We start from the raw sequence: 12,981 nt of genomic DNA on the forward strand, positions 1-12,981 counted from the left end.
AAAAGCAGGGTTTGAGGAGTCCCAAAATAGTGGAAAAAAAAGTAATATGACTATTAATAAAGACGTGATGTCCACTGAAATGTTAAAATCACAGTTTTTGAGTGCTTAATTTTTTAGAAATAGTTAATGCCGATCCTTTTAAATGCTTAGACAGCTTATATAAACTTCTATTTAAATTTGAAATAGAGATTCAAAACAAGTATAAGCATCTTTGTGTCTTTTCACCATGATCTTCTATGAACTTGTCCATAAAACTGGGTAAGTTTTAGTTCTTCCTTTGTCCTGAATTACTGTGCCATTCCAAGCTAGATAACTGGCACTGAAAAAGGGATAAGTTCAAGGGCCAGGTGCTATTTCAGAGCACAATATCACCTCTTTACGCCTTTGGGGAAAATAACAGTTCTGTGTGGGATTCATCTGATCAGTTGTAGTTGTCCAGTAAGTAGACAACTAAATCTGATTTTCTGCATAGTCAGTGAAAAAGAACAGACACAGAGAGAATCAGACCAGGAAAGTAATTTATATCTGTTAAGTCGCACTCTAAAAGTGCATATTTCCTTCCACTGATTATAAAAGGAGTTAAATTCCTCTATTAGGCCACAAACAGACATCTTCACTACAACTGCCTAAAGTAAAGTGAGGTAAGCTTGCACTGGATGACCTTTAAAGGTCCATTCCAATGCAAACCATTCCATGATTCTGTGAAATGGACACTTGCTGGTGCATCTTCCTTCTTTCTTTCCTTCCCTCCTTCCTTCCTTCAAAGACGACTTTAACTTTAACACTCAACAGCAAAATACACTTTACCTGTTGGAGCCAGGAGATTCTCCATGCTGGTTACGAGACTTCTAGATGATAAAGAAACAACCCTGAATTTCTTAGCTAAAGAATACCATAGAGATGAAGCAAGTTTCACTTCAAATACAGATAAGATTAAGCCCAGAGCTGACTCTGGGCATTGGCAAGATACAAACATTTCACAGCCATCCCTCCTCTGTTCAAGTGCGTGAAAAACTGTCTTATCCTCTGTGAACATGACAGTTTCAGTTACGAATTTAAGCACTGCCCCCATAGATGTATATATGTGTAAACTAACCTTCCTTAATGATTTTTTTTTAAAAAAAAAATCTTCTGTTAGCAGACTCCCAAATATTTTCTGAAAGAGGAGCAAAAGTCTCTTACAGCATGGTGAAGATTGCTAATGGTTGGGGATTCAGTTTTTTTCCATTTCTCACATACCACTTGTGGATGCCTCATGCCTGGAAATGTTCAAGGCCAGGTTGGATGGGGTCTTAAGCAGCCTGGCCTAGTGGCAAGTGTCTCTGCCCATGGGAGGTTGGACCTGGAGGATCTTTAAGGTCCCTTCCAACCCAAACCACTCTAAGTCCATGTCTGTGTCTCAAAACCACTGTACTGCATAGTAGCTTAAGCTACATGTCCAATTATATTTAAAATTCTGTAAACAATTTACCAAGGAAGAAAGAAGCTGTGATGTGTAACTGGCACAGAAATGTTGAGACTGAAAAGTGATAAAGACTTCCCAAACAAGAAATGGGAACCAGAAGTTCTTGATTCCAGACAGAATTTATTTGTTAATGGGGTAAATGCAGCTTTTAGATTTAAACTGTCAATTTATAAAAGTGAAAAAAAGATAAAACACTAACTATTTAATTTAACTGCTGAGGTAATATTTATTGATTTTCTAAAAGAAAAATGTCAGTACTGAAACATACCATATAACTGTTTCTATATAATTTCTGCTCCTTTGAGGAGCAGATGATTTGTAGGTGTAGCATACCTTCCAATTTTCAGGTGGTTTTAATCAAACCCTTTTGTATATTCCTTCTTTCTCCTCCTGTTTTAAAAACACGCCTAATTGTCAAACCAGTCTTTTCTTTAGCAGCATTTACCAGTCTACTAGCAACTCTTTTCTTGAATTAATTCTGTGTAAGTTTTCCTCTTTTCTTCCTTAAAAAAAACCAAACCAAACCAAAAACTAGTTTCACTTTTTCATGTCTAAATATTTCCCTGTGGTTGCAAGGATTTTTGTTTTCATTTTTTGACTCTCATTTCAGAAATCTCCACTATTTTGATCTTAATTTACTGATGAGATTCTTGATGCTAGAAACCACCATTGTCATTTTTTTACACTTTTTCTCACAAGACATAGAAAATTGGTCACTTAGGTTTTTAAACATGTAATGCTGGCATTAAAATAATTGCTTGCCTTCCAAATAAAAATAATTGTGGAGAATTATTCACTTTCTCTTTTTTGAACAAAAAAATCCGTGATATTGAAAATTTATCAAAATATTATGAAAATGTATAGAAAGTTATTGAAATTTTAACTTTAAATTTGATAATTTGTTAAAAATTTTAATGAGAAATTGAAAATAAACCTAAAAAAAGTGAAAAACGGGTTCTTTTCCAAACCCTTAAAAAAACCCTTGTATATCCTTTTATGAATAAAGTTTCAAAAGTTTCAACCACCTGTAACTATATAATAATTAGGACTGTATATAGCACTGTAAATGGGAACTAGTAAAACATTGCAGAGTAGCCTAAAGAGACATCCTTATATATTTTAAGTTTTCCACAATCCTTACCACTCTATGCCTCCAGCCTATTTTTACCTGGCTGGGTTTTATAGGGGTACTGGCTAGATTTTGAATTTCATATCAGAGTAATGAATTATAAAAAAATAAAGATTTGTTGGGGTAAATATACTGGGATACAAGTGTAAAAGTAAAAATTTTACCTCTAGGATTATAACAAGCACAATGATGATCCTCTATAAAAGTAAACAGAAGGAACATTAACAGATGCCACTGTTATGTTACAAGTATTCCAATAGATTCCTCTTTGTTTCATTGCTTCTAACCTGAATAACTTAAAGTTTTGGGTTTCTTTTTTTTTTTTTAAACACAAATATCAATATTTCTTCATTTTATTTTAAATATATCACTTTTTTTTTCCATTATTTGAATGTACTTCTGTTACAAATAATTACCAGTAATGGCACCATCAAAATATTTTCTTTCAACAAATGGAAACATTGAAACTTTCATAAATGTTTTTTTAGACTTCTCAGTTCCTCACAAAGGAGGTTTTAACCTGAGTTCATAAATGCTTGTTTCCTCTTGTTTTAGCTAACCCAAAAGTGCTACAAATGTATATTGGTTAACAGGTAAATAAGCATTAAATTAAGGACAGCCAAGTTCCTGGGTTAATATTCAGAAGAAATGGGAATCATATTGATCCAACCAAATTTAGAGAATTAGCCTTCTTTTTCTGATACTGTACTTCGGAAGTGGGTCATCTCTTTATGTGAACAAAGAATATAGAAACTGAAGAGGAATATTTATTTCTTCCAAAAGCACCAGTATTTGGAAGCTTGAATGTCTTAAAGCCATAGCACTTTATTCTCTGAAACAGAACTGGAAATGGAGAGTTTGGAAGTCCCACCTGATCTCATTTCTAACACTGTAGTCTTTTGGCTAGGGGATTCTTCTCCATTCTTCTCAAGTTTTGCCTCTGTTACCCCATACTTCAGGCACTATTTGAAGTAGCTAAGTCCTGCCACAAGGAAAAACTTCTCCAGGAAAAGTTCAGAATCCAGCACGGCAATGTGGGCAGCCCGGCCTATCAATGTGTTGGCGGTGTTTGGCAGAGCATGGAACACGTTGTGTCTGATCAAAGTGCAATCCTTTGCCCCAATCAAAGGCTGGAGCAGGTTGTTGATCATTTCTGCATAAACAGGACCTGCAAAAGAGTTTAGATGTCACACCTACACACCAAAGCTCCCAGATTCCTGCTTTCCTTCCAGTATCGTTTATTTATTGTTATGATGAATGGAAAACAGAAGCAAGGCAAAAATGCAAGAGATAGAAAGCAGTTCATTTCAAAGATTTACTATGTGCCAAGATGCTTTTAATCTTATAGAGGCACTTGTCGTGTAAAGAGGTCTGCTAAAGCTGCTAGCATGAAAAGTGGGACGCTTGTTTCCTCTGTGGTTGAAGGAAAAGCATTTGTTTCCTTCAGGGGAAGAGGGCTGGACTCAAAGTGTCTGTGAACTCAAATGCAAAAGGGTCTGGCAAGACACAGAGGCCCATTTGGGTTTCTCTGGGGAATCTAATGCAGAAAGGACATCATGCAGACAGCTAAGGAATTTATAAGCACAAAACAATGACTCAGGAAACTTGTAAATTATCTATAATGAATGTAGATCCAGCTCCTGCTAGGTCAAACATCTCCCTGAGAAGTAGCCACTGGAAGAGAGAGAGTTAGAAAACTACATTTCATTAATTTTTAAGGGAGGATGGAAAGAGCTATAATTTAGGTAATATGTGTTAAGGCAACCATGTTGATTATTTGGCTTGGATGCCTCTACTTCCAAAAGAGTACCTCCATTTCAAGCAGATATGAAATTTCACTGAACATTATTTCTGGAAGTGGTATCAAACTGAAGCCATGAAACATTTTATAAGTCAGAGACACTGCTAATAATAAAGGCAATATTTGGGACGATACATAGCCTGAGCTCACAGGAGGGCTAGGCCTCTGATGGCATGAGACCTGATGTGATTTACAGATTTTAGTACAGACCATTATGATTTTAGATCTGTCTCTTAAATTTCTTAGCAATCATCCAAGCACTGTTGAAAGAAAGGGAAAACATCCAGACTTTGGATGTGCTGAAAGAGAGTTCATTAAGTGAAACAAAGGTGATATGATACTAGTAAATCAGTAGACTACAGAAAACCAGTGTCAAGAGCTATTATCATAACTTTAAAAAAAATTAGAGGGAAGGGGAAGAAGCAGTAAGAAAGCTTTGATTATAGCCGGATTGAAATTTGTTTTCATCAGACAAAGAGCTTCTTAAAAAGGTTCTTTTATTGATTTCAGTAATTTCCTGTGGGAAGAGAACACTTTCTTCCTTATCAAATAGGTATTTGAGTTTTCATCCTGCTGATGAAAAACCCTCCTAATGCAATTACTTCAGTTACACAGAAACACAATCCTTCAATAGCTTTATAAATATAGAAAGGATCTTATACATACCTGTGTGTCTGTCTTTAAGTGCATTTTTGCACATTTCTATTCTTGCTGAATGAAATGGTACATATCTGTCTTGGGGTGAAGCCACTAACACAACATTTTTAAAGTACTGAAGACCTGCGGCAAATGAATTAAATACATTTATTGCAATGATACACAGCAGTGAAAATACATAGTGTCAGTATGATTATTTCATGTTCAAACACAATAGCAAATCTACAGTACAAATAGATCATTACAGTTAAAATACACAGCACTATAATAGAGAGAATCGTAATACCTTAATCTCAGTTCTGCTGCTTCTGCAAACTATCAATGCTCATACAGGTTAATTGTATGTCAACAAAAAAGGTAAGAATTGTCTCTGTTTGAAAAAAAATTTGATTGAAATTTAATTTTGAAAATATTTATACCTCCAGACATTCAAAACACACGTACAGCCCTATTATGGTCATGACTGCTATTGGATAAATAAGTATTCACAGGAATGCGGATCACATTCAAAAATAGCGCAAGAAACTAGTACCATTTTCAAACAAACTAGAGAGAAGGAGGAGAAGAGGAAACAACTTCAGTGCTATTATGCTATACTATTACATCTCTGTTGAGGGAGCCTTGGGATCTAGTCACTGCATTCAGCAGTCCCTTGATAAATACACACTTCTGGTATATGGACTAGAAATCAGGAGTCCTCCCTCTTCCCTGGAGGCAATGGGGCCATTGATGACTGTGGAAACAGGATCCACCTGTTTACTCTGTCTATGGTCTCTTCCTCCATCACCCACATGCAGCAGAAAAGTAGGAAAACGGACACAGGTTATCTAGTCTACTAATACAGAGAGTATCCTGAACACAGAAGAGCTGTGTGTTTGACCTTCATCTTTCCCATGCTCTTATGTGAAAGGGGCCCAGAATCAACTCCTTTGATTTCCACATTATCATAGAAAATTTGACTGTCAGTGCCACAGAGAAAAGTCCTGCTGGCTGCTTTTACTAAACCTGTCTGAAACTGTCTATCATTTTCTTGTTGTTGTACTTAACAAATTTTTGCATCAGTCTTCACTGATAACAGCTCTCCTCACCACTCCTGGGCCATGGGACAGCAAGATAGTGACCAGGGGGGTACACCCCCTCTGACAGTAGAGGAGGATCAGGTTCATGACCACCTGAGGAACCTGAACATATATAAGACTATGGGACCTGATGAGATACATCCCAGAGTCCTGAGGGAATCAGCAGATGTGGTTGCGAAGCCACTCTCCGTGCAAATCCTGTGTGACCAAATTAATGGCTTTCTATGATAGGGTAGCCACAGCGGTGGACAAGGGTAAAGTGACTGATGTGATCTATCTAAACGTCTGTAAAGCCTTTGACATAGTCCCCCACAACATCCTTCTCTAAATTGGAGAGACATGGATTTGACGGGTGGATGGCACAGTGGATAGGTAACTGGGTGGATGGTCATATTCAAAGAGTAGTGGTCATTGGCTCCAGGTCCAGATGGAGACTTGTGAGAAGTGATGTCCCTCAGGGATCTGTACTGGGACCAGTGCTGTTTAATATCTTCATCAATGATACTGACAGTGAGATTGAGTGCACCCTCAGCAAGTTGGAAGATGAAATCAAGCTGAGTGGTGTAGTTGCCACACCGGAAGGATGGGATGTCATCCAGAGGGACCTGGACAGGCTGGAGAAGTGGGCCTGTACACACCTCATGAGGTTCAATAAGGCCAAGTGCAAGGCCTTACACCTGGGTCAGAGCAATCCACGTTTTCAGTATATGATGTGAGATTACATGATTGAGAGCTGCCCTGCAGAGAAGGACTTGGGGGTGGTGGTCGATGAGAAGCTCAACATGAGCTGGCAATGTTTGCTTGCAGCCCAGAAGGCCAACCGTATCCTGGGCTGCATCAAAAGAAGTGTGGCCAGAAGTTCGAGGGAGGTGATTCTGCCTCTCTATTCCTCTCTTGTGAGAACTCATATGGAGTACTGTGTCCAGATCTGGAATTCTCAATGTAAGAAGGATGTGGAACTGTTGGAATGGGTTCAGAGTCATGCTACAAAGATGATCAGAGGGCTGGAGCACCTCCCATAGAAGGACAGGCCGAGAGAATTGGGCTTGTTCAGCCTGGAGAAGAGAATGCTTCAAGGAGACCTTATAGCAATCTTCCAGTACCTGAAAGGGGTCTACAGGAAAGCTGGAGAGGGACTATTCATAAAGGCAAGTGGGGATAGGACAAGGGGGAATGGGTATAAACTGCAGAGGGGTAGATTTAGACTAGATATTAGGAAGAATTTCTTCACTGTGAGAGTGGTAAGACACTGGATCAGGTTGTCCAGGGAAGTTGTGGATGCCCCATCCCTGGAGGTGTTCAAGGCCAGGTTGGATAGGGCCTTGGGCAGCCTGACCTAGTGAGACCTCCCTGCCCATGGCAGTGAGGTTGGAACTAGATGATCTTTAAGGTCCCTTCCAACCCTAGCTATTCTATGATTACATATTTCTAAGATTTTATGATACTTCTTGTGCAATTAAACTGACTTGGTGACTTCAGACTGAGCTAAAAGGTATGATAAGCAACAGTTCTAAAATCTTATGAAAAGAGTTTCAAAAAGAGTAATTTTTAAAAAATTTTTTTTTTTTAGACAAGCACAAGGGATATTTAAAGAGATTGTAAAGTAGCAGGTCATTCTGCTTTAAGAAGAAAGTCAGAAATTCCTGGAGACTTAAAGAGTTATCTGAGGAAGGAGCAATAACACTGTGTTGGATCTTTCTTCCTCTGTAGATTCTCTTGACAGGTTTTGGTAACAGGGTAGGGACACCTCTATTTTGACTCAGTATGCCAACTCATATCTTCCTATCCATTCCCACTTATTCAGATTTTTCACCTAAGTGTCTACGGTCCGGTGGGTCTCTTCCAACCCGGTTATTCTGTGATTCTGTGTGATTCTGTGGAGTATTCTGACTTTGCAGACAACCTGCCTCACATCTGAATTTCTGCTTTTGCTGAGACAACATCTTCATTTATAGCCTGTTAGTTCTCCAGTCTACCAAGCTAACAAATAACAAATTCTTTTGACTTATAATACATGCTTGGGAATTCTTTGCTTGGTAACTTACAATGTGAGTTTTCTATGTAGACCTAATTTTATTTCAATATTATAGTAGTAAAACAGACATCAAAGGTATTTGGCAGAAATGAGAGCCAGGGAATCAAAGGGAAAATTCAAGTGTGCAAATGAAAATATTGCCAAGATACAGCAGATTTCCATCATTGATTATGTCATGTAGTGTCTTTATAAAATTATGAAAAAGCTCTATGTCTGTCAGACTAAAAAAATATATGCTACATATATATAATAGATTAATCTTAATATATTCTTTGTTTCCTATTAGCAATATACCAAATTATGAGGAAAAAACATTAAATATCAAGTCATGATCCCGTGACTACATACTTAGCATATGAATGTTCATATTCAGTAGTAAAAACAAGTCATAAAAGAAAACATTTGCTTGAACGAGAGGATCATTCTTGCTTTCTTTTCTTAAAAAAAGGCCATTTTACTTCATTTATACTTTACAGACCAAGGAAGGGGCAAAAAGAACTCTATTTAGAAATCATTCTTCCAGTGTGATGCCATACATCTCTCTATGTAGTACAAAGGTGTCATGATAGACATGAATAAAATTTGCTCTTCATCTCACAGACTCATATTTCCTAGAGACAGGAAATTTTATTCTTAAAAAACAATAAAGAAGAAAAAATGTTTTTCATCTAGTAGCATAAATTGAGCAATGGTGGCATGTCACAAATGATATTTTTTCTTGAAAAATATAAATTTAGGTGCATGTTTACTACAGACCGAAAGTCTTACTTACTGCTAAGAGTTTGGCAAGCATGTGCACCGATAGCTTGTACAGAAAAAATGCACAGATAAAATAAATAACAGATGTTAGACAGAGCAGCCCTTTCAAAATCATGAGTGTTTTAAAAAATATCATTAACAAAATGTAGATTTCCTTTACTCCCTGGACAACATGGCAATCCAGCACAATCCTTTGGAATATCCCTTGATATTTCAAGAGTCACACCAAGCCCTACTCACCCGTTTTTTGGCTGAGCTGATAGAGGAAACATTTGCGTAGATCTGCATTGTCCCTGAAAGTCAGTTGCAGAAGTGACCCTGACTTTTTCAACTTCTGCATGAGCCACAGACCTGGAACAAAAATTGGTGCAAATTTTTATACCATTTACTGATTATCAAGCAAGGTGATTAAAGAGACATTTACAGTAAAGTTAGCACTCTAACTCTGTGTCACTCTTTCATTCCTCTTGTACAGATAATCAACAGGGAGCAAAGTCTAATGACCTCACTGGATTATCCATGTCATGGTAGCATAAACACTCAAGAAGGCTGAATTGTGGAACAATCCATTCCCATAACATTGTGTCTTCTTCAGCCTTAGAGATGAGTCACTATTGGCAGTACACAGAGAAGCTGAAGAAAACAGTGGAATTAAGGTCATCTCACTGCTGCACTTGGGTTTTTCAGGTAGCATTGTGCTGGACCTTGTAATAGATACCAAAGACCATTTCATTACAATTTTTTCTGTGTAGATTTGAAGTCTTTAGGAAATTAAGTTTTCCATCACTTCAGTGTAGAAGTCAAATTGTTATGATTTATCACTACCTCCGTGTGTTGTTCTCTCATGCACTCTGCCGTGAACAGCATTCAGTCACAGAATCATAGAATCATAGAATAACCAGGTTGGAAGAGACCCACCGGATCATCGAGTCCAACCATTCCTATCAAACACTAAACCATGCCCCTCAGCGCCTCATGCACCTGTGCCTTAAAAACCTCCAGTGAAGGTGACTCAACCACATCCCTGGACAGCCTGTTCCAGTGCCCAATGACCCTTTCTGTGAAATTTTTTTTCCTAATGTTCAGCATAAACCTCCCCTGGTGGATCTTGAGGCCATTCCCTCTTTTCCTGTCCCCTGTCACTTGGGAAAAGAGGCCAGGACCCAGCCAGAGGCCAGTCATAACTTTCCCATTAATTCTTACCTGTACTAACCAAAGTACTGTTGTTGTAAAGGGTTCCCAGATGAGGTCCAGAGAGGGAAAGGAAGGTGTGTAACTTGTTGAGGTAACACCGAAACCTGGGGCGAGTTAGTACAGATCGAATAATGACATTACCAAGGGAATGTCCAATAAAACTGTTGGGAAAGAATGAACCACATTAACACAAAAACCAACTGTATTTTATTTACATTAAACATGAGTGGCATAAGTTGCTCTTGAGGGACATCTGTCAAGGCTTTCAGTCACATCCTCTAGTCATCATCTCACATTTTTCCAACCTAGTGTGTAGTTTTCCTAGTAGATACATTTGTAACAATGTAAAAAATTGTCTCTCTGATTCAATGGCTTTTGACACAATGCTCTCTTGGAAAAGCTAATTTCATTGGATGCTGCTCACATAACTCAAACAGTTACAGACTATTAATATGAAAATGCTTACCTTATTCGGGATATGGAGAGGTTGTACAACTGGATATGCTGAATAATTTCATCCAATAATCGGTCAGTCATCGTATCAAAATCAGCAAAAGTATCAGTCTGATGAAAAATAGAATGAGGAAATGAATTAAAATGGATTGCATCTATTGCAGATTGATGTTATTTTCAAAGTAAAATGCAAGCAGAAAGGTAATAATCAGCCCAAATTTTCTTTATACGTACTCAAAGGGGTAGGAGGGAGGTTTTTCCCAGTATCTAGGTCCTGTGAAATTTGAACTTCTCCTTTGAAAACAGAGTCATGAAGTTTCACTTTTGGTTGAGGAACAAATAGCTTTCAACTAATATCACAAATTGACTTGAGATAATTCTTCTCTTTCTCACTTAGGATAAACAGTAATGATAAAAAAACCCAATAAATAATCTGGTATTGTGTCAGTGTGGATCACATAGCTTTTCTTGTAGTGTCTGTAGAAATGTATTGTGTTTACTGAGCTCATAGGTAAGGTAAGACAAAATTTTCTGTCACAGAGTCTCTTTGACTCTATATTGTGCCTCCTAGCTTCAAGAAGACAACTTGAAAAAATTCACCTTAGGACTAGACTAACCCTACTCTTTGTAGGGTATGGAAATAGAGATTAAATTACCGCCTGTGGTTGTTTCAGTTTCTCTACTAACTGTGCCTCTAACATTGCAACATGTCATGATAGGATAAGCTTGGACCTACAATTTATTAATAAGATTAACATTATTAGTATTAATAAGATTAACAAATTAGGCTGAATGATTCTAGAGTTATAAGTATGATCTTAAAGCAGCCCAACTTGACACTGATGAGAACTGCTAATGATCAGCCACTCCAGAAACTGTACTCCAAACATGAAAGAAAAGATTTTGGTATTTAAGATTTAAAAGATTACTAAAATTAAAGTAGTTTATAGCAGTACAGACTGATGTAGGTTATAGTGCTACTAAGGATTTAAACACAAAATTATTTGACCATCTTAATGAAATGCTGTGTGTTAGTTATTAAACAGTTATCAGTAAGAGAATGAGTGCTAGAGAGAGACAAACAATTTGTTCCTTTCAACAGTACTGCCAGTTGTGATACAATAAAACAAATAATATTTTGTCCAGTCTATACAATTGCAGGCAGATATTATTCTGAGCTGTGTCATTTGGCAATCCAACAAAACTCTAATTCAAATTCATAACTAATGAGATGCCACAAAAACAATCATCAAATGTTGGAACAGCTATTCAGAGCAAGCATATCAGTAATTAATGCTTTTGTGACACTACTCATCTTGCTAATTGCAGCTCTTGCAAAGGAAAACATGAGCTTATTCACTTTGCAATACAGCCTTAAAATAAAATGTTCTCATAAACTACAAACAGTCCACTAACCTCCTGCCTATTTGTTTTGTCTGCATTGCTAAGTAATGATTTCCTCCTAGGCTCATTATCCCAAATCTTTCAGCTTGTTTAAAAGTGGAAGAATATCAGCCTGAACATTGGTCATAAACAAAAAACATCAAGCATCATATTTCACCAGGCTATATCTTGATTCTTTAGTATCATCTCACCCTGACTGATTTTCTCAAATATATCACAAATCAGTGCCTAAAAAAAAGAAATTTGCATTTTTCTTTATAAGGCAAGCTTCAGCTACATTACTGATCTCATGGATCATTTTCAGAGTGGTTCTCAGAGCAGGAAAAAAAGAGTGACAGTGTTCTTTAAACCGTCCAAATAGTCATTAATCCACATAGGCCCTATTTCCACTGTCATGGGAGCTTCCTCCTATTCTCAGACTATGAAAGGACAGCCACTGCTGTTAGAGATGTGTATTGGAAGGCAGCAGGTTCATGGACTAACACCAACTAGCCACTTCAAAATATAAAAGCTGTTGAATAAAGAAGGTTGGAAAGTTTTGACTCAAGTTTCTCAGCCGCTTATAAATCAGAATAATATTTCTGCCTGTGCACTGGAAATACTTATCTTGTGCATAAAGTTTCCATCTGTGTCATAAATATGGGTTCATTGCAGAGCAAAGCACAGAATTTATTTTTGTTTCTTTGCCTAGACTAGTAATGAATTTTTCTGGAGGACATTTCTTTATCATACAAGGATATAAATCTCACAAATACCAGAACAGGAGAAACAATGACTGATGCAGCAAAAGAAGCTGACAACACCTGCTGGGTATTCCATATCCACCAGAGAATTTAACATCACTACACTTGTCGCTTTCTGTCAATGCTCTGTTGCCTGGCATCCAATAGACATAGGCACCAGCCCCCTAAGTTTGCAAACTGATGGAAAAATTCAATATACTTCTCCTAAGGTCTAGTCCTATAGTTGCCTTTGACTTTAATGCTAGGAATAATTTCTGGTGGG

The 12,981-nt window shown here is 37.4% G+C and overlaps 1 protein-coding gene across 4 annotated transcripts in view; it reads right to left on the reverse strand.

Moving 5' to 3' along the window:
- Positions 1 to 2,997: 2,997 nt before the first annotated feature.
- The window catches only part of FAM135B (family with sequence similarity 135 member B), a 252,370-nt gene continuing 242,386 nt past the window's right edge, over positions 2,998 to 12,981 (reverse strand). For 3 of the 4 annotated variants that reach the window (XM_069854704.1, XM_069854703.1, XM_069854702.1), the window contains exons 16-20: positions 10,586 to 10,683; positions 10,129 to 10,280; positions 9,166 to 9,276; positions 5,062 to 5,175; positions 2,998 to 3,762 (exon numbers count right to left, since the gene is read on the reverse strand). In XM_069854704.1, the coding sequence (XP_069710805.1) occupies positions 3,557 to 3,762; positions 5,062 to 5,175; positions 9,166 to 9,276; positions 10,129 to 10,280; positions 10,586 to 10,683 (681 nt within the window). In that variant the 3' untranslated portion in view covers positions 2,998 to 3,556. The remainder of the gene's footprint in view (positions 3,763 to 5,061; positions 5,176 to 9,165; positions 9,277 to 10,128; positions 10,281 to 10,585; positions 10,684 to 12,981) is intronic. The other variant, XM_069854705.1, reaches the window with a different exon arrangement.

The sequence above is a fragment of the Phaenicophaeus curvirostris genome, chromosome 3, assembly GCF_032191515.1.
Source record: "Phaenicophaeus curvirostris isolate KB17595 chromosome 3, BPBGC_Pcur_1.0, whole genome shotgun sequence".
NCBI classification, from domain to species: Eukaryota; Metazoa; Chordata; class Aves; order Cuculiformes; family Cuculidae; genus Phaenicophaeus; species Phaenicophaeus curvirostris.